Source organism: Setaria italica, chromosome IX (genome assembly GCF_000263155.2).
Source record: "Setaria italica strain Yugu1 chromosome IX, Setaria_italica_v2.0, whole genome shotgun sequence".
NCBI lineage: Eukaryota > Viridiplantae > Streptophyta > Magnoliopsida > Poales > Poaceae > Setaria > Setaria italica.
Genome location: NC_028458.1, coordinates 1,307,310 through 1,334,563, shown reverse-complemented (window position 1 = coordinate 1,334,563; position 27,254 = coordinate 1,307,310). Strand labels below are relative to the sequence as shown.

Sequence of the window (27,254 nt, the reverse complement as noted above, 5' to 3'; positions counted from 1 at the left end):
ACTTCAATAAAAAAGTTGAGCAAGAATTCGTCATTCATCAGGAGAAGTGGCGTCCTGAGTTTCACGCCGATGGGATGAACAGTTCATGAGATCTTTCAAATTTAAGCAAGCTTAGCTTTTTGTTCTGCCACTAGTGCCGGCGAGCGGCGATCCATTTTCTGGGCCTCGGAAGTAAACTGGGCCGAGCCGATTCCTATCGGCCCACGAAACGCTCCCGCTTGCCTGCGCCGGCTCGGATCGTGCCGCTCGTTCTCGATCCGACGGCTTCCGTGGCCTCCGGGGGTGGACGGGAAATGAAATACCGTCCATCCCCCACCCGCGGGCTCGCCAGTCGCCACGCCAGAGCGCCGCCGCGTTCCGGTCTCTTCTCGCTCGCCGTCGCTGAGCTTTCTCGACGCCATGGACATCACGGTCGTGTTCGCGGGCAAGGCCGACCTGGCCCTGCTCGAGGCGGGCTGTGACGCACCGGCGGCCGTGCCTCGGCAGCTCATGTTCCTCAAGGAAAACAGCGTCATCAAGTCACCCCCTGCTTGCTTTGGAGCTCCCCGGTTCAAATCACCCTTCCGCTCTCTGGCTCCATGAACGCCTCCTCTGCTTCATCTCTCGGATGGCTGGAGCGGCGCGTGCGGTTCACCGTGTGCTCGCGGCGCTCCTGCCCAGCTCCCGCACCCGCGCCCACGACGTGACGTGAACGTCGATGCCACGACTGCACAAGACCGTCCAAGCTTTTCTCATCTGCCACAAGACATCGTCGGCGTGCGCGCCGGCTGCCGGTGAGGCGTCGCGACATGCGTCCCTGACGCCCCCGACGTCGCGGCCGTGGGAGCATCTCCGGAGTGGCGTCGACGGATATGGCTTTTCTCGAGGCGCCGGCGGACACGGCCGACGACGCCGCGCGCCCGGGCAGGTCGGTAGTGTCGAACGACATCGCGAGCGGTCGGGGACTGGAACACGTTCGTGAGCACGTCAAGACCCTCGCCCCTCAGGTTGAACGACACCATTGCAAAGAGCTTGCGGTTTTATCATGCATCCTTGCAAGTTAACTGTCATCCCTCTTCCTGCTGCGCGCCGGTCATGCCGACATGGACCAAGGCACCAAGCAGTCACCGCGTTGGTCGCCAATGAGGTCTCCACGAGCGTCAGCCATCAGGCGTCAACTGGGCGAGCGCGAGTGCTTGAAGCCAAGCAACAAACGTTCCGCCGCGCCTGAAAACGGAGCGGCGGTGAGACTGCCAGCGCCCTCCGACAGAGGCCGGCGTCGAGGCAGAAAATGACCGGGTCAAGGTGCAAATGAGGGCCGCACGTGTCCGATCGGACGGTTTGTAGGGACCCAAGGTGTGGACGGTAAGTGAAATACCGTCCACCCCCGAGGCCCCCCGACAGGGTTAAACGCCGGCCTGCTAGCTGCTAGGCTACCAGAAACCAGGCGCGATCGAGTTGACACCGTCGCTCCAGGCAGCTCCATCTCCCCCATGCATGGCCCGTGCCAACGCCATGCACAGATGTTGGCTCGCAAAACGCTCCCGGCCGCAGGTGCCTACGAGACGGTGGCGCGGCCTCCTCGGCCGCTCCGTCGAACTAGCTCCGCCGCGCATATATCTATGCTCCCGCGCGCCAGCCGTGCATTCTATTTCTCGCCTGCCCGCTCCGATCACCCATCTGAATCCAACCACCATTTGGTCGGCCATGGAGGCGAGATCGGCCATGAGCTGGTACTGCAGCACCATCCTGGCCGTGGTCGTGGCGCTCTTCCTCTCCGCGTCCCTCGGCACGGGCGCCGGCGCCGACCTCAAGGGTTCCTGCGCCGCGACGCCGCACCCGGAGGCGTGCGTGAGCGCGCTCCAGAAGGACGCGGTGGCCAGGATGGGCGCCGCCGCCACCCCGCGGGACCTGGCGGAGGCGGCGATCCGCGCGGCCTCCGACGCGGGCGCGGCGGCGGGCGACTACGCGCGCAAGGAGATGGACGTGGTGAAGGACAACGGGATGTGGCAGTGCCTGAACGAGTGCGCCGAGGACATCGAGGAGGCGCTCTCCCACCTCGACGACTCCGAGGGCGGGGTCGACGATGCCAAGCTCAAGGACGTCAAGCTCTTCCTCGACACCGCGGAGCAGGACGCCTGGAACTGCGACCAGAGCTGCAAGGGCGCCGCCAACACGCCCGTCAAGGCCGCGCTCCTCGCCAAGAACAAGGACTTCGAGAACCTCATGGCAGTCACCCTCGCGCTCCTCAAGCGGGTCACCGGCGGGGACGACGCGCCGGGCCCGGCGCCGGCAAAGCCGTGAGATCAGCTTGTTAGTAATTAATTAATTCGCGCGCGCCATATATGTTTGTTCATTATTAATTTGATTAGGTTGCTGCAAAATTATTTGTTCGTATTGACATGTAAAGCCTTAGGCGCTTGATGTTCATCTAGCTCTTGTAGGAAATGATTAGAAATAAAAAAAATCTTCATGTTTGGGAAAAAAGATTATTTTTATTGGAATAGTGATTCCATTAACTTAAGGACTCAGCGATATCGCTGGCTACCAGGTTCTCCGTACCCTCAGGCACACCGTCCCAATGCAGGTCGGCAATTGGAGAACACTTACACCCACGCGCTGCCAAAGCATGCGCTGCTTTATTACAGACTACTGAAAATTGCATAAAACAATTCGAGATAATTGACTTGATCTCGTGGATTAGCCCTCCTGCTGGTGCTAGAGAGAACTCCCTCCCTTCAATCGCCATCTTGAGCATAAGTGAATCTGTTTCAGCCTCTACATTCATCGTTCCCCTGTCACCTGCTGCTTTAATCCCAGCCAAGCATGCCAGAACTTGAGCATGGAAAGCATCCATCAGATATGGCACACGGCCAGCACCAGCACGAATCACCTCCCCACTACTGTCTCTAATCGCATAGCCCCACCCTCCATCACTCGTGCTGCCATTATAGGCACCATCAGAATTGATTTTAAGTGTATCCTCTATTGGTCTTGACCAATGCGTACTCCTTTCAGGTGGGGGCTTGTGTTCCTTCATGGCTAATTTCAGAAACTCGTCAGATTGAGATGCCACAATGTAAGCCAAGCCCGTTGCTGTTCTCCCGCGCTCACCCTTCTCTAACCCGGTTCCTTTCAAGCCACCACCGCCACAATAAGATTTTCAAGCATGATGGATTGCCTTTTTCTTTTTTGAGAACATGATGGATTAGCTTTGCTGGGCTGAATGAACTTGGGCTACTTCATCTCCATCCTTTTTTCTGGGCCAGGAACCTGGCTATGGGTTGGGCCCTTTCTGCGTGTTTAGTCGGACTGTGTCCGTGCGTATCAATACCGTATTGCGCAGGCTATATCTACTTATTGGATGCGCCTCTAGATGTTTATGCTATCACATCAGTACTATTGATGAACTTTTGGTGGGTAGCAAGGATGGAAAAAGGAGCACGTATTGGGTCGCTTAGGATGAGACGATCAAACCAAAGTGCACGGGTAGCTTGGGCTTCAGAGATATTGAGCTATTTAATCTTACGTTACAGCGGAACAAGCATGGCGCATTCTCATGAATGAGAGCTTGTTAAGTGTGTGAATTTTAAAAGCAGTTTACTTCCAAATGTGAATTTCTTATATGCTAATCTGGGTCTTGTCCCTCTCGGATATGGCGATCCATACTTGATGGCAGGGAAGTTCTAGAGCGGGGATTAATTAGGAGGATTGGAACCGAAGAATCAACACACTTATGGAATATAAATTGGATTCCGGGAGCAAATTATCTTCGCCCCATTAGGATGGACTTGACAGATCCTCCGCAGATGGTTAGCGAGCTAATAGATCACACGACGGTCTCATGAGACGTCCAAAAGCTTCATGTTGTTTTTTGTCCGTATGATGTTGAGGCTATTCTGAATATACCCCTCTGCACTTGGAGATAAGGGGATTTCTGGGCATGGCACCATGAAAAGAGGGGTATTTTCTCAGTTCGTTTAGCTTACAAGATGTTAGTTGTAAATAAAGAATGAGCTAGAGAATATTGCTGGGAGATCATATTTAAGGTTCGAGAAAAATGAATGGAAGTTACTATGGCAGGTTAAAGTACCATCAAACATACATGTGTTCTTGTGGAGACTTGCTCATCACTCCTTGTCGTCAGATGATGTACTGCACCATAGGAGCATGGCTACTTAAAGCACCTATTCAATCTGTGGTATGCCTGAGGCCTGGATTGGTTCTTTTGCTTATTTTTAAGCACCCGTCACATCGATTGTTTAGATACTAATTAGGAGTATTAAACGTAGACTATTTACAAAATTGATTACATAAGTGGAGGCTAAACGGCGAGACAAATCTATTAACTCTAATTAGTCTATGATTTGACAATGTGTTGCTATAGTAAAATTTTGCTAATGATGGATTAATTAGGCTTAATAGGTTCGTCTCGCTGTTTAGCCTCCACTTATGTAATGGGTTTTGTAAATAGCCTACGTTTAATACTTCTAATTAGTATCTAAATATTGATGTGACACTTGCTTAAAAATAAGCAAAGGGAACCAAACGCCCCCTGATTCTTGGAAGTACTCATTGATATAGTGCAATATGGCGAAATGCGTGTGGGCTTTGGAATGCGAGGAAATTACATAGCTGATGAGTGAAACTCAGGAGACTGAGTCTAAGGGATGGTTAGCGGCTATTATCAGGTCACTAAAGCATGAGGATCTGACGAGGATGGTGGTCACTCTTTGGGCCATCTGGTATTCTCGTAGGAAGGCAATCCACGAGAACTCTTTTCAGAGTCCTTTATCTACTCACTGTTTTGTGAACAATTTTATAGCTGACCTAGAGATGATTAAGACAGTGCAGGCGACGTCGGTGAGATGTATCCCAAGGTGTCCCACCTCGTGGATCCCTCCACCACCGGATCTTGTTAAAATCAATATCAATGCAGCCACTTTGAAGAATTGAAGCAAGAAAGTGGCGGCTGCCATTGCTAGGGACGCTGCAGGAAACTTTCTTGGAGCGTCTGCGTTGGTGATTCGTGAATTCTCAAATGCAGAGATCATCGAGGCTATTACGTGCAGGGAAGGCCTGGCGTTGGCAAGTGACCTCATGGTTCAATACTTCAAGATAGCCTCGAATAATGTTAATGTGATCAGAGGAATCAAGGAGGGAGAAATGGCCGTTCATGGCCATATCTTCAGGAAGATAAAGGCTACAACAGTACAGTTTGGCACAGCTGATTTTGTTCATGAAATCAGGTGCTCCAATGTGGATGCTCACACCATTGCAAGGAGTGCAATTTATGTTGAGTTTGGTAGACAAGTTTGACCGTTAAATCCACCTTAATATGTTTGTAACTCTCGTAACTCTGTCGATAAATAAAGAGTTATGAAAAAAAAGGGGGGAGCAGGTCGGCGGTCGCAGCGGACCAGAGGTATACTGGTATGGCGGCGTCGCCTATGCAAGTTGCAATGGGTGGGCTCTCCGCCTATCCAAAAGATGGAAGTAGGCTGGCCGCGTTTGGATTGGAAGAAGGAAAGGGCACAGAAGCTGCTGCACTTGCACGCCTGCCTAGCTACTCTACTCGATACGATTAAACTATAATTGTACATAAGATAGTGCACGTTGCAAACTGTACGTCATTGACGTGTGTTTTTTTTATTGTGTGCTCCCACACAACTTTAAAATGTGTTTGGTACTCTGGTGTCTAACGATCTTGATGAGCACCCAAAGGATGCATCGAATGATGTAAGCTGATTTCGTTATTTTTGTGAGGAAGTGGTTGCTTGCATTGGTTATCATAGCCAGCAGCCATCGATCCTTGGCTGCTCAGCAATTTCATTTAGAGCTGACGACGGGGTTATTATACATACACCAAAACGACGAGTCCATGAGCCCATGACTAAGTTAACAATCCTATTGACTCGGTGTAGTAGGGCTCGAGTTGAGCTCATTTGCATTAAGTCTACGGATTTCGTACAATTGGATGCATGGTGCTTCTGACTTTATATAGCCTGCTCGGCAAGCTGCTGCTGCTGCTGCAGCAGCTACAGCAAACTAACAGCCAGTTGCTGTCGCTAGGCTGCTATGGCAGTTGCTCTCGCTAGGCTGCTAATACAATACAGTTTCTCGCTGGGCTTGGAAAAAGAAACATACTGCAGTACAATACAGTTTCTTTGGACCTGGAATTTAATGGAAAGAAAAATACCTCTATAGGCCCTCATTGACCTGGGCAAAAACGAGGGAAGAGGAGTAGCCGAACGAACGAGCATACGCGCAACTGGACAAGAAGCAGGCGAAGATGGAGAGGAAATTTTGGTGTGGCCCCCCAAGAGTCCGAGCGCATGGATTCACTCCACGGACGCGCACTCGCCGAACCCGGTCGTTCCTCGTTGCGTACGCAGGCGTCGACGACCGCAGACTTTGGTATTGCCACAAACACGTTACGCGCCAACGAATTGATCAGATCAAACGCACCCGCAACCGAAAAGGAGGGGGCGGAGGCCCATGTGCAGTGCGGAGGAGAGTTCCCTGTCGTCTTCACCGCGCACTGCGGCCAAGCTCCTGCACCGGCTGGTCAACGAGACCACCCCTCTGGCTGGCTGGGCGAACCGCCGAACCGGATCAGACCGATGCGCCACTTGCTCGCCACCGGCCCCTATATAAGAGCACCACGGCTCGCTCCTTCATCCCCAGCAACGGCAAGCGCAAACGCGACTTGGCACCGTGCAAGAAGACACGGCTGCAGCTCTGTGCTCTGCTCTGTACGTGTGCTAGCTAGCTGTTACAAGCAACGCCAGCTCGCTCCACACCCCAGCGTCCGACCAAGACGATGTATCCGGCGAAGCCCAGCGACGCGGCGGCGGCGGCGCCGGTGACCGGCGTCCCCGTGGGCGGCCCGCCTGTCGCCGCCGGCAACGCCACCAGCCAGTGGTCCTCGGGGCTCTTCGACTGCTTCGACGACTGCGGGCTGTGCTGCCTGACGTGCTGGTGCCCGTGCATCACGTTCGGGCGCGTCGCCGAGATCGTGGACCGGGGCGCGACGTCGTGCGGGACGAGCGGGGCGCTGTACGCGCTGCTGGCCTACCTCACGGGGTGCCAGTGGATCTACTCCTGCACCTACCGCTCCAAGATGCGCGCTCAGTTCGGCCTCCCGGAGAACCCCTGCTGCGACTGCTGCGTCCACTTCTGCTGCGAGGCCTGCGCGCTCTGCCAGCAGTACAAGGAGCTCAAGGCCCGCGGCTTCGACCCCGAACTCGGATGGGACCTCAACGCCCAGCGCGGCGCCGGCGCCGGACAAGCCATGTACGCGCCGGCGGCACAGGGGATGGGCCGCTGATCGATCATCAACTGTGGAGTCGTTTGCATGGTGAATTGTTACATGTCCAAAGGCTGTGTTTGTTCTATTTTGTATGGTGACGGGGGTTATTGTGATGTAATGTATTGCCAGGATTGGCAAGCCAGAGATGTGTGTGTGTGTGTTTAATTTCTTTCAGCCCAAAACAAATGTGCATGTGAACATCATCTTCAGTACGGAGTGTACGTTCCAATTTTTGTTATTATTGTATTTCTTGGGGTCCATTGTCTGGAATAAAAAAGAAGAAGAAGAAGAGGATTGCAAGCAAGTGGTTCGGAAGTCAAATGAAGTGTTGCTCAAGTGCTAATTGATCTCCCTGTCATCATCGGAAGGAAAAAAAAACTAATTAAAGATATACTAAATGCTAATCCCATTCAACTTCATCTCCCAATCCTTTTCAGAGACGAAACAACGTTCAGCAGCGGCCGGGGTCGTTGCTGGTTTGTAGATTTTCTGGAATTTTGTTAGCTTTGCCAAGCAACGTCTGCGCCCAACTGCTGGTGGTGGCCACATGCATGGGTGGTTGTCAACGGCAGCTACGACAATAAGACAACACATTACGACATATTAGAGATCGATACCAGCATCAGCATCAAAAAGAATCATCTATCTTGCCATGTTCCGTCTAACAAGTCAAATATGTTACCAGTAATCAAATGCGCAAGCCATCTTCGATGATTTTTTTATTGTACCATTTTTGCATCAGTCATGCACGACTTTCAAAGGTATTGTATCCCTAATAATGTTCCATAAGTAAATGTTTCAGGTAAGTGCATTTTCAGACCAAAAAACAAAAGAGTTCGATGCCAGCAGCTATCATCTTCCGATGATACCATCCATTTTGCAGAAGTCGTACACGACTTTTGGATCGCGTTACTAATCTCACCTTTTGTTTTTGTCATCGCCAACTTGGACTAGCTGGGGCCAACCAAGCTCTTTCATTTAGCATCACGCCATCAACGCGACGTAACCTGAACCTAAGCAACGTTTCTTTCGCGCCTGCATTGCGTGTTCTTTCACGGGTTACAGCTTACAACACACAAGTTTTATGCTCAGGGGGTGTTTGGATACGAGGTGTTAAACTTTAACAGTGTCACATCGGATGTTCGGATGCTAATTAGGAGAACTAAACATGAGGTAATTATAAAACTAATTGCAGAACCCTGTGCTAATTCGCGAGACGAATCTATTAAGCCTAATTAATCCATCATTAGCAATTGGTTACTGTAGCACCATATTGTCAAATCATGGACTAATTAGGCTTAATAGATTCGTCTCGTGAATTACACTCCATCTGTGCAATTAGTTTTGTAATTAACCTATGTTTAATACTCCTAATTAGCATCCAAACATCCGATGTGACAGGTGTTAAACTTTAACACTTGATTGCCAAACACGCCCTCAGTTGTTCAGTACTGTGTGTTTCCGGCACACTGAATGTCCAATCCCTTCCTTTAGACGTGCACACATGTACGTGTATGATTCAGGTAGCAGGTCCTTGTACCCTTAAAAAAACAGAGCAGTACACTGCAGAAATGGAGAGAATGTGCTGTTATTCCCTTATCTTCTCCAGGTACCAGGTGGCCTTCTCGTCAACGGTCAGCGAACTCCAGTTCTCCCTGCCGCCGCTGATCGCGTAGTCAGATGCACGTCGGGACTTCCCGTGTGTTGGTGCTTAGCACACGGCAAGGGGTAGGATGATGGATCAGAGTTCAGACTCAGAGACATTCAGACCACGCAATGGCATGCAAACCAAGAAAACAATAGGAAACGCCCGGGAATGCTTCGGAGCGCGACCCGATTCCTGTGCTCTCGCGCGGCCTCCCATGCGCGCGCGCATCCATGCATCCCCATCGTCGGAAAAGCCTCCCGACCACACCGTCGAAGAGCCACTCCCTGAGTGATCCGTCGACGCATATATCTGCGCGAGCGGTGGAGTGATGCTGCTGCACAAGTCTCTGCTAGCACGAGCAGGCAAAGAAGAGATCGCTCGAACGAGGTGAAGATCATGGCGGCGTCCACGGGCACGTCCCTGCTCCTCCTGTTCCTCTGCGTCTCCGCCCTCCACCACGCCGCCGGTTGCGCGCGCGTGTCGCCCGGCGCGAGCCCGATCGTGGCGACCTGCATGACGGGTCCCTTCCCGGAGCTGTGCGTGGGCGAGCTGGGGCAGCGACTCCTCGACATCCAGAACGCGATCGCGTCGGCGGCGCCGGGGCAGGGCGCCAGCATCGCGGGCGCCCCGGGGCAGGTGGACGTGAAGGCTCTGGTGGCGGTGGCCCTGCAGGCGGCGTCAGAGGCCGGCGCGGTGGCGGCGTCCATCTTCGAGGGCAAGCTCCCGGGGTTCAACACCGGCGTGCCCGACTTCCGCAAGTGCCTCGGCAACTGCAGCGTCACCATGAGCAGCGCCATGCAGAAGCTCCACGGCGCCTCGGCGGCGCTGCGGTCCGGGAACCACGAGGTGGCCAAGACGCTGGCGTCGCGCTCCTTCACCGACGTGTCGTCCTGCACCGTCAGCTGCAAGGACCTCAACGGCGACGTGCGCCTCATCATCGTGCAGAGCCTCACCGAGTTCCAGAAGATGCTCCAGATCGCCATCTCCTTCATGAACAAGATGAAGCCCAACGACCCGCTCCCACTGCCGGTGCGGAGGGTGCCATGATCCATCACTAACACGCGCCTCCGCGTCGCCGCTGCCACTAGCACTAGCCATGTTTCGTTTGCCCCTTTTTGTCGTTATAGTTCGTGTTGGCCTGGAAAAAAGTAATAGGATCAAGCAAGTGAGATGTGTTCCATAACAGGCCCGGCCAATGGTTGGCTGTGAGCCTAAGAATAAGATGGGACCGGGGGTCGCCCTGATGACATGCTTTCTTTCAAGATACTTGAGCGTCTGATGAATTAACTCTGCATTTGACAGTACATATGCATGGCGCTATTCAAAATCAGGTCAAGTTTTTCACCCAATGGGCCATGTTCAATTTGCCCTGGAGCTATTGCTTTCAGAAACAATTTTCGAACCAAATTTGGATGAAAAAGTAGTGTCCAATTCAAAATCAGGTCAATAAAAAGAGGCATGTAGCTAACTGTTTGGCGAGATTAACCATTTGATCTAATGCCTGTGCTGCAGAGGCTACTAAATAAAAAAAAATCAGAATGTTAAAAATAAATCAGAACAAACTAGTCGCTTTTTTTTTTTTGAGAGAGAGAGGTAACAAACAAGTCGCTTGGAAACAAATGCAGCGATTTAGGCAAATGAGTTGGTCTGGCCCAATTGGCCCAACAAGGGCCCAGCGACGTATCCGCATCGACGATCAACGAGCGGCGCGTGTGGGCCCGCCTGACTGCATGAGCTGATGAGCGGACGAGTTGGAATCATGAGCTGAGTCCGTGGCCGAGAAGGGACCGGGTTAGGGTTGCGGGGGCCAATCGATATATCAACGGCGACGGAAGGCGGTGGCGATGCAGATGCGGATGCTGACAAAGCCCGTGAAGGAGCAGGATTCGGCAGCCGTGGACGGCTTCTTCGGCGAGATCGGCATCACCGAGCGTCCCGAGGCTGAGTTGTTGAAGATGGCGCGCGGCTGCGGGGGAAGGAACCGTGGCGGAGGCGGCTTCCGGGAGCGACTCCGAGACCTGCGTCACCAACCTCCCCGAGGATGCGCGGAAGGCCGCGGCGGCGGCAAACCCCGTGCCGCCGGCGTTTGCGGGGCTCAATAAGGCCGCGGGAGGAGCAGCGAAGAAGAAGAAGACCAAGGTGGTGGCCTTGGACGTCGAGTACGTCAAGGCACTGGAGGCGCGCGGCCCCCGACGTATGCTCGCGGCATCCCCGAGCATCTCCTCCTGCGTCCCGCCGAGTCCCTGGAGGAGCAGGAGATGCGGGACAGCCTTGCCGAGCTCGCGGCAGGGATGAAGGCGTTGTATGACAAGGAGATGGCCATCCTGGAGCAGCATCGAAAGTATGGGTACGCGTACGAGGAGTTCGAGGTCGAGGACGACGCCGACCAGGAGGGCTTCGCCCAGGGAAATTATTAGTAGTTCAAGTCAGTGCAGCGCATCGGAAATAATTAGCTACGTAGTAATTATAATGGAATATATACAGTGGTTTTTTTTTCCAGAGTTTTCCTTTTTCACGATTTATTTTGACAGTTTTGCTTTAATTCGAACGTGTTGCTAGGAAAAAAATATTGGTGTTCATAGGTCTTTTTGGCATGGACAATTGGGGTGGAGTTGAATTTTGTAGAGCAGGGTTCTCCCAAACACCCTCTGAAGTGTGAGTGTTGTCTATTGGAAGTGAGTTTTTTTTTCAACGATAGGCATGACCATTTAACGTGCCGAACCCCCTACAAAATAGGAACGTTACCACATCATCCAACCTGCTCCTGAAGAACCATTTACACGGACGGACCACAGGACGACCCGCTCCTAAAATGCGATGGGTTGTCGAACAAAGAGACAGCCACGGACCACAGGACGACCCGCTCCTAAAATGCGATGGGTTGTCGGACAAAGAGATAGCTATCGTAGAGCAGTACCGAGTATGGGTACGCCTAAGAGATGTTCGAGGTCGACGACGAGGAGGAAGCTTGACATGCCTGCTTGACGAAGGGATCGGAATATAATTACTGAAATACGATTTGTTTGTTTTGGAGTGCAGAGGTTTTCTTTTGTTGCTTTTATTTGTGTTCGTGTTGCTAGGAAAAAGTTATATATATACAGCGCTGTTGATTAAGCGAGAGCTGTTCTCTCTCTACTGTCAGATATGATGTTTCATGACAGGCCCGGCCATTTGTTGGCTGTCCTAAACTGCTGCTGGCCCTATAAAGAAAGTAAGGGCCTGTTTGGTCCTATACCGAATTTCTGAAGCTATTCCCAGCAAATACGTACAGTAGTCTAAATGCTTAACAGTACTCTTCAGTTAATGTGCTAACGACCTCCTAAAAATATTGAACGTGTTTAATGGCTCATCGTCGCAAAAGAAAACGTGCTTGATGGCTTCAACAAGCAAGTTTTCATGCATGTACGGCTAAGGAAAACGAACGATTAAAGGGTGTTTGGTTTTATGGACTAAAGTTTAGTTGTGTCACATCAAATATTCGGATAAAAAATGATTTAGGGAGTGTTTTTTTTACGAAGCTCCAAGTGCACTCTGAAAAATTAAAATCGGAAAGAAAACAACGGCCTGTTTTTTTTAGTAGGGAGTACATGCTACAGCCCACTACGAGCGTGGCATCTGTTCCAAAACCCAGCGAACCAAGCTGGCAACTACAGGTAGGCCGTAGGCGGCTAGCCGGCTAGGCACACTGTACAAAATTTCCTATCTCGCTGAAGCACCCGTGCAAAAGCTATCGCGGGGCAATAACCTCCTGTCTGCCCAACCGCCTCGAGGGCCAGGAGCTGGTCCTGATTCAGATTCGTCTTCATTCAACTCCATACAGAAAATTTAAACTCGGAGCAAAAATCTCGCGAACGATTATTGGCCGTCGACCGTCGTCTCCTGTCCTGCGTTCTTTTGTGATCTCAGACCGTTGCTCGATCATCATCTCGAGACTCAAACTGCTTGTCTTTCAGACTTGAAAATCATACATAAATATCCTGCATGCACTCCCAAATTCAAGCCAAACTTGAATTTCGTTGTGAAGCCTAAACCAACCAAATTGTAGCATGGCGAATTGGCGATACGGATCGACGTCCCCGTCACGTGACGGCGAACCCGTGACACCAAGCTTATCCGTGCTGACAGTGACAGTCTCGAGAGCGCAACCGCTGGGCGGTGGATGCCGCTAGCCGCATGCGCGCGCCCATGACATACACGTGTTCGCCGGAGCCGCCGCACCAGTAACCCATGCCATAGTGCCATGGGCACGGAACGGAGCGTTCGCGCGCGCGCGAGAGAGAGATGCGTCAGAGTTGACGTCACGCTCACGCTGCCGCGCGCACAGTTTGACCCTCCCACACCCAATACGGCCGCCCCACTTGGATCGTCCACACCTCCCAGAGTCCCAGCCTCCTCTCTCAGTTCCTTTCCTTCCTCCTCTTGCCAAGCAAAGTACAGGACGCCACGCTAGCGGCTAGGCTCCACCGCTCCACCTATAAACAGCAAGCAGCCGGAGAGCCAGCACAGTAGCGAGCCATCAGAACCGGCAAGCACGACACCACGCTCAACTCGGGAGCTAGAGTCAAGCTGTAGAGAGCTGTGCGCTGCCGATCGAGCATGGACGCGGCGATGATAAGGCACCGGACGGTGGAGGCGAACGGCATCGCGATGCACGTGGCGGAGGCCGGCGACGAGGGGAGCCCGCGGGTGGTGGTGTTCCTGCACGGCTTCCCGGAGCTCTGGTACTCGTGGCGCCACCAGATGGAGCACCTCGCCGCGCGGGGATACCGCTGCGTCGCGCCCGACCTCCGTGGCTACGGCGCCACCGACGCGCCGCCCGACGTCGCCTCCTACTCCGCCTTCCACATCGTCGGCGACGTCGTCGCCCTCCTCGACGCGCTCGGCCTCCACAAGGTACGCAAGCACGCGGGATCCATCATCATCTTCGCTAGCTACCTTAATTAGTGCCCTGTAGGCCCTGTACTCACTAGAGTAGGATATGGTAAGGCAAGCAGTTGCCACGTCCATCTCAAACCTTTCAAATAAAAAATTATTATTCATGCCTGTGGGGTGCCTTGTTTTCCTTTTCATCACAAATTTCTAATCCAAAAAACTGGCGACGTGCCAGGAGGAAAATCCAAACCAGCTGAAGAAAGAAGATGCTAGCGGGGGCTAGATTAGGACGTAAGATCCGTTTGTTGCATTCCGTGCCGTCCCACCTGTGGCGCCGAAAATTGACGCCTGGGTGGGATTTCTACCATGCTTGTTGTTTCCTAACCAGTAACCAAGCAATAACCAGTATTTCTATGGTGCCGTCCCACCTGCAGATAGCTGCAGCCTGTCCGGTTTCAACCTAATGAGTTCAACTGTTCGGAATGAGGAGATTATATACGGTAGCACTGCCCCTAAAAAGAAAAAAAATGGCACCCTAGAGAGACGTCGATTCTCTGAAGTCTTAACGTAACCTTTCTTTTCTGTATTTTTTAAATTCTTTCCTTTTTTTATGACTGAAAATATGGGTACGAGCAGTACAGTAGTAATACCAGGCACTTCGATTCTTAACACTACTTCTAAGTTGCAGCTTGCAGGCACGGATTTTTTTTTTTTAAAAAAAAGAATTGCACGATGGATTTATAGGAATTGGAACTGATGAACATGAAGCTGACCTGCCTCATATGGTTGTTGCATTGTCATTGTGAAGGTGTTCGTTGTTGGTCACGACTGGGGCGCCATCATCGCGTGGTACCTGTGCCTGTTCCGGGCGGACCGCGTGACGGCGCTGGTGAACACCAGCGTGGCCTTCATGCGCCACGTCTTCATCCGCGCCGGCGCCGGCGCCGTCAAGCCCATCGACTACTTCAACCGCACCTACGGGCCCACCTACTACATCTGCCGCTTCCAGGTATCTCTTTCTTCAATTCCTACTGCTGCTACAGTGGCTACTACTACCACTTTGCAGTATAATTACCGTATCATATGCCCTGCATTTCTACTGTACGTATCGTATCGCTTGGTAGAGTGTATGGTAATTTTCTCGCATCTGCCGGATCGATCGGAGCCTGCTAGCTAGCTTTCTACCGGTAAATTCACAGCACTGTCGTGCTCGCCGTTTCTTTAGAAAGCAAATGGACCTCTGATTACGTGCATTAATTATTGCCAAATATAATGTTGCCTTATATCATTCTAAATTTCCGAATACAAGAGTAATTTCAACAGATTGATAGCCTTATATCGAGTTGATAGCCTGACAGGGCACCAAAGTCTTCAGACTCAGGGTCTGTAAAATAATCCATTACATATGGAAGCACTCCAAACTTCCAGGGGAACGAAAAAGCTGTCATGATCTGTGACCGTGATAAGCAAACTTGACAACATTTTATTCAAACCATACCGAAATGGCGAAATGCTTATTGATAATTGCAACTAGCTAGTGAACCAGCATGCAGCGTCCAACAGGCAACAGGGTAGTGAAAATGAACCCTGCAGGCCTGCACACAAGACAAGAGTCGCTCATGTGGCTGGCACTGGCATGTGTAGCGGCACGCGCGCGCATACCTGCTAACTGCTAGCAGCTACTCCTACTACCAACACACTATAGTTAAAAATGAAAAGAAGGCACGTGCACGATCTATCAATTGGAAAGCAACAGCAGATCCAGTACGTGAGCATGCATGACAAAAAGAACTCTCGCTAGCTCCAACCATACGCCGGCGGCCGCCATCACTGGACGGAGCAGCAGCCGTTGGGGTTCTCGTCGTTCAACCAGAGCGGCGCCTCGTTGGGCATGTACTGGCGGCGCGCGTGCAGCAGCTCGGCCGGCACGTACTGGAGCAGGTGCTGCGGGGGCTCCGGCACCCAGCCGAGGGCCGCGGCCGCGGCCGCGTACGGGTAGGGCGCCGGCGGCTGGGCGTAGGCAGGAGGAGGGCCCAGGTGCGGCACCATCCCGCCGCCGCCGCCGCTGTTGTACGGGTACTGGTAGTGGTAGGGGTACGGGTACCCAGGTGGCGGCAGGGCGTACTGCGGCTGCTCCTCCGCGGCGCCGTCGCTGACGATGTCGACGCGGTGCTTCTTTCTGATCATGGACTGGACCCGCCACCTGAGGAGCGACGCGTCGAGGTTCGTGCCGGCGACGACGACGAGCCCCGTGTCCACCGACACCCACACCTCCTCCACCCCTGCATGCATTTCATCAGTTCATTGCCGTGTTAATTACTCCTAGATTAGAATGCTTCCCGACGACGCCGTATACGTACCCAGGTAGTTCTTGATGGCCCTGCGGATCCTGCCGGCGCAGCCGGAGCAGTGCACGAACGTCCGTAGGATCACCGGCGCCATTAACTGCGGCCAACGTGTGCCATGCGGCGGATCGGAGGAATGCACGCGCACCAGTAGTAGAGTAGGGCACGTAGTTGTTGGGTTATCATCGTGGGATCGATGGGAGCTGTGGTTTGGTTTATATAGAGCAGCAGGGACGGATCCAGGCCGGGAGCAAATCAACCAGGCAGTGCGAGGCTGCCATTAATCTCTCTGCTTCCCATAACAAATCAAAACCTTCCATTCCATCATCTTGCATGAGCTGGATCGGATTTTGTGATTTTATAAGATGGCCGGGTGCACGCGCGGTGCAGGAGCCCGGGGTTGCAGAGAGGGAGTTCTCTCCCGCCAACGCCCGGTACCTCATGAGGCAGATCCTGTGCAACCGTTTCACCTCCGAGGCGTCCGGCGGCGACAAGCCGGGGTCGACGACCGACGACGAGCCGCTGCCCCCGTGGCTGACGGAGGCGGACCTGGACTACTTCGCGTCGGAGTTCGAGCGGACGGGGTTCACGGGCGCCATCAACTACTACCGCAACATGGACCGGAACTGGGAGCTGGCGGCGCCGTGGGCGGACGCCAAGGTGCTGGTGCCCACCAGGTTCGTCGTCGGCGACGGCGACCTCACGTACCACTACCCGGGCATCCAGGACTACATCCACAAGGGCGGGTTCAAGGCCGACGTCCCGCTGCTCGAGGACGTCGTCGTCATCCCCGGCGCCGGCCACTTCATCCAGCAGGAGAAGGCCGGCGAGGTCAGCGAGCACATCCACGACTTCATCTCCAGGTTCTGATGCCTAGACAATGCATCATATATACGTGATCTATATTTCAAGGTACATGGTGTGGTCGATACGTGAAATGATGTGTTGTATGATGCGCTGTCTCCTAAATTAACATCGCGTGCAAATTTCCTACATTGTATAATGAGAAATAGGACAGGCCCCCGCGTTTGTCAAGTACAAAGAAGCTCTCAGTGTAGCCACTCCGCCCTGGCCCGGTTTGAACTTGGCCCATGTAAAATTTCCCGATCGGACTCGTGAAAAAGGCAACTGCTGTGAGCCTGTGTTCGTCAGATGCAAGCAGAGTCCGTACGTTTGCGTTCCGTCTCCCTCAAAAGCGGATCCCTACTCGACCTTAAGGTCTTCGTCCTCAACACGAACAAACCTGGCCCGTTGCAGTTTAGGAAAGGGTAAACAGCGGACTCACATCTGCCCCAGAACTTTCCCCGAATCCAGAATTTATTCCTTGTCTTCTGCAATTTTCGGCTCTCTTTGGATGCTGTGATGTGTTGTGTATTATGCCGTAATCTGAAACTACGGTTCTCTTCTGCAATATGAGTCATACTACATCTCGAGAACCGGCCGAATGGTCATCAAACTGATTAAGATTTCCACCAAAATTGATGTCGTGTTTAATAATTCTCCCAGAGTTGCTCGTGATCATTTTCTTTTGTATTTGCTGGGTTAGACCTCGAGGAACGAGGATGAACAGCCAATTAAACTATATGATACTGGGTTAGACCTCGAGGATCTTTCATTGCTGCCAATTGTATATGCTGTGGGCTAGGAAATTTATGAAAATTATTAGGATGATATGATCAGGGATGGGCATGGATCAGCCAGTCCTTTAGTACAACTAGGCCATGTTTGTTTTAGCTTTTGCTTTCCGAAAGCTGGCTTCTACTTTTCCATCCTGGAATGCTGGCTTTCTGAAAGCTAGCTTTTTGAAAGCTAGGGTATGTTTGGCAACCCAGCTTCTCCGAGGATGAGAGTGGCTGGAAGCGATGTACAATGTTCCTATTACCCCTATGTGTACGTGATGATTCTATTTGTTTCATGCACAATTATTCATAGACTTTGTTGGCAATATAATTATAATAAATTTAACGGATCATTATCCATACATTTATAAGTCACAAACATGTTCAAGTGACATTACACTACTCTCTCATGGCCATCAAAGCATCGGCAATACTATCACGAAAAGCATTCATGTCGCTCTCTTCATGTCCATATGCTTGCGGCTGAGATGATGTTGCTTGACCAACACTTGGAACAAAGTCTTCATTTTGATCACACATGCCAAAAAGTTCATCAGTCAAAGCACTTTCTCTAATAAAGTTGTGTAGGGCCATACATGCAATTATAATCCTCGTTTGCTTTTCCATTGGATAACTCGATATTTTTTGTAATATGCTCCACTTTATTTTGAGAACACCAAAAGACCTTTCAATCACATTCCGTAGTGATGAATGTAAGTGATTGAACACTTCTTTTTTACCTCTTGGCTCTGGACCTTGTCGAAACTCTGGTAAATGATACTTCTCTCCTTTGTATGGTGAAAGAAAACCCTTCCGGTTAGGATAACCCGAGTCAACAAGGTATTACTTTCCTACATATATTTCCAAGATGTTAGTAATAATATATGGTCCATTTAATAAAAAAATTGTAGGTGCCATATTTTTGTACCTTATGGTGAAAAAGGAAATTTGTCAGCATATTTCTGCAATGCTTCATTAAAAACCCTTGTGTCATGCACTGAACCAGACCATCCAGCAACAACAAAAGTGCATCTCATATCGAAGTCACATACAGCTAATACATTCTGAGTGGTACATCGGTACCGACCAAAATGTGTAATCTGTTCAGTACAAGGCACAACTACAGGGATATAAATTCCATCAACTGCTCCGATAGCACCATGAAAATGAGGTGAAAATCGATGCTCTTGTAGTTTATGATTAACTGTAGAAAAATCTGGATCTTTTGGTTTAATAATGTCTGCAACCATTTTGTTCAAGCAATTCAACACATGAGTGAACTTTCTATTGATAGTCTGTGGATCACTGAAATCTATCCTCAACTTGACTGAACCACCTACTATCCATAAAAACATGGCCAAACTTTCAATGGAATGCATACCCGTAGTTGATTTCAACCCATAGTTGGTAATTAATGTTTCATGCAAACTATCAAAAACTGTCCTTATCATCCTGAACATTCTATAACATGATCTATGTCTGTTCAAACTGGTAGTAACCCATTGATAACTGTCACCTCAGGTTGTCTCCTTCCTGACTTGTTTAGATAAGTTTGATCATGATACATACCAAACATGTTTGCAGCATTGATCAACCGATTCATCTTTTTCTGTTGCCCAACTGCAATTTCCAACAACTTGGAATATTCATCACTTGATTCATCACTTGCAGAACTCATCCATATAAAGACACATGGAGACCAACATCACAAGTCTAGTACAAATAACAGTAACTAGGTAGAACAAGTTTGATACAAATATAGCGTTTCACATAACTAACAGAAGCTCACAAATACCTCACAAGGCACAAATATAGAGTTTACCACAACTAATAGAAGCTCACAAATATCTCACAAGGTGCAAATATAGAGTTTTACACAAATAACAATAGCTAGATATATAGGATACAGAAATAATTCTTCCATGGCCGACTACTTCTTTGTTTCTTCGTAGCATCTCTTCAGCCAATTGAACCTTCCTTCATTGGTGTCAAAGCTAGATAAAAAAATTTCACGATTTGCAGAATGATTGAACAACTGTGTTGCAATGTAATGTTCATCACTTCCTTCTACAGCTCCACATTCTTTAACCAATGCCATAACCTCTCTAACCGACTCACGTGTGAAGTCACCAGTCAATGCTTTGGAAGTCACAGAGTTGGAACTAATCACATCATCCACCATGCGTGACATCACCCTCACCATAGGATTCTTCCCTTTCTTCCTTGGGCTAATTTTCCTAGGGCTACTAGATTTCACCTTCCTCTTCAGTTCGGTACGTGCAGATGATGTGGGTGTGAATTGATCACTCCCTATTTCATAAATTGGATCATCGTCCCCCTCTACTTCATTGGGAATGCTGTCCCCACCACCTTCTTCACCAGGAATGCATGCCTGAGATATGACTCTTCTCAAACATGATTTCCCATTGTTTCAAACATGGCGAAGGAGCATAACGGAATGCCTTTTTCTCCCTAGGTACCCCTGTAAAAAAACAGAGAAAATACAAACTGATTAGTCAATTGCATATAGTACAAAGAATTCCAATGAACATTCACATTACAGATTGCTAACCTTTGTATTTCTCTCCCACCATTCATCACTTTCTGTAGGTATCCCCAAAACAGGATGCCTTCCAAGGCCAGAATCGCTCCAAAGCGATTCCAAAACCTATACAAGATCTTCAAGTTATCCCAACAGTTTTTTCAGCTATTTCTGGGTATAATTTTTTCCTGTTTGACTGAAAAACTTGTACCGCAAGTTCTTATAGCCTCTTGCATTCAGTGTACGTAGAGGCCTATTCCCAGCTTCAATCTCCTCAACAACAATGTTACGAAAAATTGTAGTCATTTCAGGATTTTCCCAATCTGCTTAGCATACAACCTTTTCAGTTTCGTTGCTCTTTCCCTTGCCCTTTCCTTTGTTCTCCATCTAGACAGAGAGTTTTTGTTCATGATTGCATAGAAACAGATTGGCGATTCCAAATCCTAATCCATGACTCAAAGCTCCTAAACCATGATTCTAGGCTACCATGATTCTAGGGGATGTGATGCTCACCTTGCTGTAGATCGAGTGACGTCCACAAGTAGGGGCTGGCCGACAATGGATGGAGGGACGACGAGCGACGTCCACAAGTAGGGGCCGGGCGATGTCCACGAGCAGGGTCCGGGCGAAGAGGGGCGAACAGGGGCCGGCCGACAATGGGTGGAGGGACAACGAGCGACGTCCACAAGTAGGGGCCGGGCGAGCAGGGTCCGGGCGTGAGGGGCGAATAGGGGTGCGAGCAGGGGTGGCGAGCAGCGCGAACATGGGCGGAGGACGGGCGGCGCGTGCAGGGGCGAGGACCGAAGGGAGGGCGGAGCGACAAGCGCGTGGGGATGAGGAGCGCAGCGCGACGGGATGGGGAGGGCGGCGCGGTGTGGATAGGGTTGGGGAGGAGGAGGCAGACGGGGAAAGAAAAAAAAAAGAAGCGTACCGTTTCGGGCCCTTTACCGATGGCAGCCGGGTAATTACGGCTGAAAGCTCGCGAGAAGCCTATATTTTTTTTTTGCTCCTTTTCAGCTTTCCGTTGTAATATGACTTTCCATAACTTTTGGTCCACGAAAAGCTAGGCTCGAAAATTTGTTTGAGCTTTTCGCTTCTGGTGGCTGCAGCTGAAAGTCCGAACAAACAGGGCTAAGGCTAAGGTCGAGTAGGGATCCGCTTTCGAGGAGACGGAACGCAAACGTACGGACTCTGCTTGCATCTGACGCACACAGGCTCACAGCAGTTGCCTTTTTCGCGAGGTCCGATCGGGAAATTTTACATGGGCCAAGTTCAAACCGGGCCAGGGCGGAGTGGCTACACTGAGAGCTTCTTTGTATACGAAAGCAACACTTGACAAACGCGGGGGCCTGTCCTATTTCTCATTATACAATGTAGGAAATTTGCAAGCAATGTTAATTTAGGAGACAGCACATCATACAACACATCATTTCAGGTATCGACCACACCATGTACCTTGAAATAATAAGGTATCCATCATTCCACACTGAATTTAGCAAGCAACAATAGACAGGCATCGAGGCTTAAGTGGCTCGAAACACAGCACAATTACTACACAGGTATAGATCACGTGTATATGATGCATTGTCTAGGCATCAGAACCTGGAGATGAAGTCGTGGATGTGCTCGCTGACCTCGCCGGCCTTCTCCTGCTGGATGAAGTGGCCGGCGCCGGGGATGACGACGACGTCCTCGAGCAGCGGGACGTCGGCCTTGAACCCGCCCTTGTGGATGTAGTCCTGGATGCCCGGGTAGTGGTACGTGAGGTCGCCGTCGCCGATGACGAACCTGGTGGGCACCAGCACCTTGGCGTCCGCCCACGGCGCCGCCAGCTCCCAGTTCCGGTCCATGTTGCGGTAGTAGTTGAGGCCGCCCGTGAACCCCGTCCGCTCGAACTCCGACGCGTAGTGGTCCAGGTCCGCCTCCGTCAGCCACGGGGGCAGCGGCTCGTCGTCGGTCGTCGACCCCGGCTTGTCGCCGCCGGACGCGTCGGGGGAGAAACGGTTGCACAGGATCTGCCTCATGAGGTACCGGGCGTTGGCGGGAGAGAACTCCCTCTCTGCAACCCCGGGCTCCTGCACCGCGCGTGCACCCGGCCATCTTATAAAATCACAAAATCCGATCCAGCTCGTGCAAGATGATGTAATGGAAGGTTTTGATTTGTTATGGGAAGCAGAGAGATTAATGGCAGCCTCGCACTGCCTGGATCCCTCCCTGCTGCTCTATATAAACCAAACCACAGCTCCCATCGATCCCACGATGATAAGCCAACAACTACGTGCTGTGAATTTGTATGGTAGGGTAGAAAGCTAGCTAGCAGGCTCCGATCGATCCGGCAGATGCGAGAAAATTACCACATACTCTACCAAGCGATACGATACGTACAGTAGAAATGCAGGGTATATGATACGGTAATTATATTGCAAAGTGGTGGTAGCAGCAGTAGGAACAGAAGAAAGAGATACCTGGAAGCGGCAGATGTAGTAGGTGGGCCCGTAGGTGCGGTTGTAGTGGTCGGTGGTCTTGACGGCGGCGGCGCCGGCGCGGATGAAGACGTGGCGCATGAAGGGCGCGCTGGCGTTCACCAGCGCCGTCACGCGGTCCGCCCGGAACAGGCACAGGTACCACGCGGTGATGGCGCCCCAGCCGTGACCAACAACGAACACCTTCACAATGGCAATGCAACAACCATATGTGCCAGGTCAGCTTCAAGGTTGGTTCATTCCAATTCCTATAAATCCATCGTGCAATTCTTTTTTTAAATAAAAAAATTTCCGTGCCTGCAGCTGCAACTTAGAAGTAGTGTTAAGAATCGAAGTGCCTGGTATTACTACTGTACTGCTCGTACCCATTTTTTCAGTCATAAAGAAAAGAAAGAATTTTAAAAAATACAGAAAAGAAAGGTTACGTTAAGACTTCAGAGGAATTGACGTCTCTCTAGGGTGCCATTTTTTTTTTCCTTTTAGAGACAGTGCTACCGGATATAATCTCCTCATTTCGAAAAGTTGAACTCATTAGATAGAAACCGGGCAAGCTGCAGATAAAGTGCTGCAGGTGGGACGGCACCATAGAAATACTGGTTATTGCTTGGTTAATGGGTACGCCTCGGAAACAACAAGCAAAACATGGTAGAAATCTCACCCAGGCGCCAATTTTCGGCGCCACAGACTGGGACAACGCCACACCTAGACGTTGTAATTGGTGGCCCGTCCAGAACCAAACAACCTTCTATATGCAGTGATATGTACACACTTGATAGAACATTAGAACATGTATATATTCATGCACCATGTTTTCAAGTTGACAACATTCGTATATATTGATACACATTAGATGATTGTGTAAACAAAATAAGCTAATTTGAATGTACGCCGTGCCACAGTACAACCTACATGACGCTGGAAAATAGCATTTTTTGTGTATTTTTTAGGAGCAGGTGGAACACGCGCGCCATAGGCCATACCGTGTGTTGGCCCATGTTCCTGGACGGCACGGAATGCAACAAAACGGATCTTTCCCTGCACGTAATCTAGCCCCCGCTAGCATCTTCTTTCTTCAGCTGGTTTGGATTTTCCTCTTGGCACGTCGCCAGTTTTTTGGATTAGAAATTTGTGATGAAAAGGAAAACAAGGCACCCCGCAGGCATGAATAATAATTTTTTTTTGAAAGGTTTGAGATGGACGTGGCAACTGCTTGCCTTACCATATCCTACTCTGAAGTGAGTACAGGCCTAGAGGGCACTAATTAAGGGTCTGTTTGGATCCGGCGTTCTAAACTTTAGGACATGTCACATCGGATGTTTAGAAGTATTAAGGGCCTGTTTGGTAGAGCTCCACGCAGCTCCAGATCCTCAAAAATAGCTCTGCTCTAGATTTTTTCAGCCAAACGGTTTTAGATCCAGCAACTCCACCACGGATCTGCTCCACGAAAACGGTGGATCTACCCCCAGATCCATGGATTTGGTGGAGCACCTCAGGGGGTGCTCCACGAAATCAAATTTGGTGGAGTTGGAGGAAATTACCCACCATTGCCACTCATTAGTGGAAAATGACCGGTTCGTTCTATTTCTTCACAGCTTCCTCTCGTGCTGCCATGGCCGCGCCCCGCTCGCCGCAGCCCCACCGCGCCCCGCCCGCCGCCCCGTACCCGTCGGAGCACCGCCCCGCCCGCCGGAGCGCCGTCTCGCTTCGCCGGCGGCCCGCGCGCCCCGCCCGCTCGAGCGCCGTCCCGCCCGCCGGCGCCCCATCCCGCACCCGCCCGCCTGGCCACCGGCGGGGCCGCGCCTGCCAGCACGCCGCCTGCCGGAGCGCCGTCCCGCCCGCCGGAGCCCCGCCCCACACCCGGCCGCCGGTGAGGCCGCGCCCGCCCGCCACCCCGCTCTGCCCGTCGGAGCACCGCCCCGCCCGCCGAAGCCCTGCCCCGCACCCGGCCGCCTGGCCGCCGGCGCGGCCGCGCCCGCCCACGCGCGCGAGGTCGCCTGGCCGCCGGCGTGGCCACGCCCGCCAGCCCGCCAGCGCGCGCGAGGCCGCCGGCGAGGCCGTGCCCGCCAGCACCTCAACCATGCGTGCAACAGCGCCAGGAAGGAGATATTTTTTTATTCTGATGAATGGGCCCAAATTGCCAGTGAGATAAAGACAAGAATGGAGCTGTACCAAACGCTTTTTGAGATATTAGATCCACGGTGGAGCAACTCTATGGCGGAGCTAGCTGGATCTATGAATTTGGAGCTATTTTTTCAGAGCTGGAGCTCTACCAAACAGGCCCTAAATATAATTTAATTACAAAACTAATTGCACAGATGGAGTCTAATTCGTGAGATGAATCTATTAAACCTAATTAGTCCATGATTTGATAATGTGGTGCTACAATAACTATTTGCTAATGATAGATTAATTAGGCTTAATAGATTCGTCTCGCGAATTAGTATAGAGGTTCTGCAATTAGTTTATAATTAACTTATGTTTAGTCCTCCTAATTAGCATCCGAACATTGGATGTGACGCTCGAATGTTAGTACTTTGTATCAAACATCCAGCTAGCAAAGATGATGATGGATCCCGCGTGCTTGCGTACCTTGTGGAGGCCGAGCGCGTCGAGGAGGGCGACGACGTCGCCGACGACGTGGAAGGCGGAGTAGGAGGCGACGTCGGGCGGCGCGTCGGTGGCGCCGTAGCCACGGAGGTCGGGCGCGACGCAGCGGTATCCCCGCGCGGCGAGGTGCTCCATCTGGTGGCGCCACGAGTACCAGAGCTCCGGGAAGCCGTGCAGGAACACCACCACCCGCGGGCTCCCCTCGTCGCCGGCCTCCGCCACGTGCATCGCGATGCCGTTCGCCTCCACCGTCCGGTGCCTTATCATCGCCGCCGCCGCCGCGTCCATGCTCGATCGGCAGCGCACAGCTCTCTACAGCTTGACTCTAGCTCCCGAGGTGACCGTGGTTCTGATGGCTCGCTACTGTGCTGGCTCTCCGGCTGCTTGCTATTTATAGGTGGGAAAAGGTGGAGCCTAGCCGCTAGCGTGGCGTCCATGGCGTGGCGACCCTCAGAGGAGGCTTGGGAACAACGCCCCGGGCGGCAAACGGCCGCGCACGTACATTATACTACACAGATTATATTATTCCATCTGTCAGAAAATGCTGACAAATGCGCCTGCCTTTGGCTTATTCCTGTTCGAAGGCCATGTTTAGTTACTTCCAACTCCCAACTTTGACACTATGCAAAAAGAAGATTCCCCATCACATCAAACTTGCGGTACATGCATGGAGTACTAAATGTAGATGAAATTAAAAACTAATTGCACAGTTTTGTTGTACTTTGCGAGACGAATCTTTTGAGCCTAATTAGTCAATATTTGGACAATAATTCACAAATACAAACGAAACGCTACAGTGTGCTACAGTGCTGTAACAGTAATTTGGCACCTCCCAAATTCCCCAACTAAACACGGCCGAAATTTGAATTTCGAATCGCATACATATCTTATAATTTAGACTAGCACGCCACCGTTGGAAGATTCTTGCCTCTAGCTAAATCATTCTCACGTACTTGATGGATCAGCTACGCATGCATGCATCTGATAACCGTTTTTCTTCACTTCAATGAATTAGTTAATCCCTTCAAAGTACATTAGATTGATTAGATGGTAGTAATATAGTATAGTAGAAGCAAGTTGCATGAGCTGAAAGACCGATATATACCGATAATCAAAGTGTATGTCAACTTAATTAACTAAATTTTCAGTTTGAACTACACAAAATGAAACTAATCAATTAATAAGGTCTTCGTCCTCAGCACGAACAAACCTGGCCCGTTGCAGTTTAGGAAAGGGTAAACAGCGGACTCACATCTGCCCCAGAACTTTCCCCGAATCCAGAATTTGTTCCTTGTCTTCTGCAATTTCCGGCTCTCTTTGGATGCTGTGATGTGTTGTGTATTATGCCGTAATCTGAAACTACGGTTCTCTTCTGCAATATGAGTCATACTACATCTTGAGAACAGGCCGAATGGTCATCAAACTGATTAAGATTTCCACCAAAATTGATGTCGTGTTTAATAATTCTCCCAGAGTTGCTCGTGATCATTTTCTTGTGTATTTGCTGGGTTAGACCTCGAGGAACGAGGATGAACAGCCAATTAAACTATATGATATTGGGTTAGACCTCGAGGATCTTTCATTGCTGCCAATTGTATATGCTGTGGGCTAGGAAATTTCTGAAAATCATTAAGATGATATGATCAGGGATGGGCATGGATCAGCCAGTCCTTTAGTACAACCAGGCCCTGTTTGTTTTAGCTTTTGCTTTCCGAAAGCTAGCTTCTAGCTTTCCATCCTGGAATGCTGGTTTTCTGAAAACTAGCTTTCTGAAAGCTGGGGTCTGTTTGGCAGTGATCTACAATGATTACCCCTATGTGTTTTTGTTTCATGCACAATTATTCATA

At 50.9% G+C, this 27,254-nt stretch overlaps 5 protein-coding genes across 5 annotated transcripts; 4 read left to right on the top strand and 1 right to left on the bottom strand.

Moving 5' to 3' along the window:
• Positions 1 to 1,686: 1,686 nt before the first annotated feature.
• Positions 1,687 to 2,339, top strand: LOC101767024. Its single transcript, XM_004981114.1, has one exon. The coding sequence runs from the start codon at positions 1,687 to 1,689 to the stop codon at positions 2,281 to 2,283; it is 597 nt and encodes a 198-aa protein (XP_004981171.1). The 3' UTR covers positions 2,284 to 2,339.
• Positions 2,340 to 6,651: 4,312 nt separating this feature from the next.
• Positions 6,652 to 7,595, top strand: LOC101766611 (cell number regulator 10). The gene has a single exon (XM_004981113.4). The coding sequence runs from the start codon at positions 6,803 to 6,805 to the stop codon at positions 7,307 to 7,309; it is 507 nt and encodes a 168-aa protein (XP_004981170.1). The 5' UTR covers positions 6,652 to 6,802; the 3' UTR covers positions 7,310 to 7,595.
• Positions 7,596 to 9,054: 1,459 nt separating this feature from the next.
• Positions 9,055 to 10,201, top strand: LOC101766203. The gene has a single exon (XM_004981112.2). The coding sequence runs from the start codon at positions 9,336 to 9,338 to the stop codon at positions 9,984 to 9,986; it is 651 nt and encodes a 216-aa protein (XP_004981169.1). The 5' UTR covers positions 9,055 to 9,335; the 3' UTR covers positions 9,987 to 10,201.
• Positions 10,202 to 13,293: 3,092 nt separating this feature from the next.
• On the top strand, positions 13,294 to 17,309 carry LOC101765787 (epoxide hydrolase A). The gene is made up of 3 exons (XM_004981111.4): positions 13,294 to 13,832; positions 14,620 to 14,820; positions 16,547 to 17,309. The coding sequence occupies exons 1-3, from the start codon at positions 13,536 to 13,538 to the stop codon at positions 17,024 to 17,026; spliced, it is 978 nt and encodes a 325-aa protein (XP_004981168.1). The 5' UTR covers positions 13,294 to 13,535; the 3' UTR covers positions 17,027 to 17,309.
• A 4,338-nt stretch (positions 17,310 to 21,647) lies between these two features.
• LOC101765381 (epoxide hydrolase A) lies at positions 21,648 to 25,778 on the bottom strand. Its single transcript, XM_004981110.3, has 3 exons — positions 25,390 to 25,778; positions 22,783 to 22,983; positions 21,648 to 22,392 (listed from the first exon to the last, which is right to left on the bottom strand). The coding sequence occupies exons 1-3, from the start codon at positions 25,693 to 25,695 to the stop codon at positions 21,913 to 21,915; spliced, it is 987 nt and encodes a 328-aa protein (XP_004981167.1). The 5' UTR covers positions 25,696 to 25,778; the 3' UTR covers positions 21,648 to 21,912.
• Between the last annotated feature and the right edge of the window lie 1,476 nt (positions 25,779 to 27,254).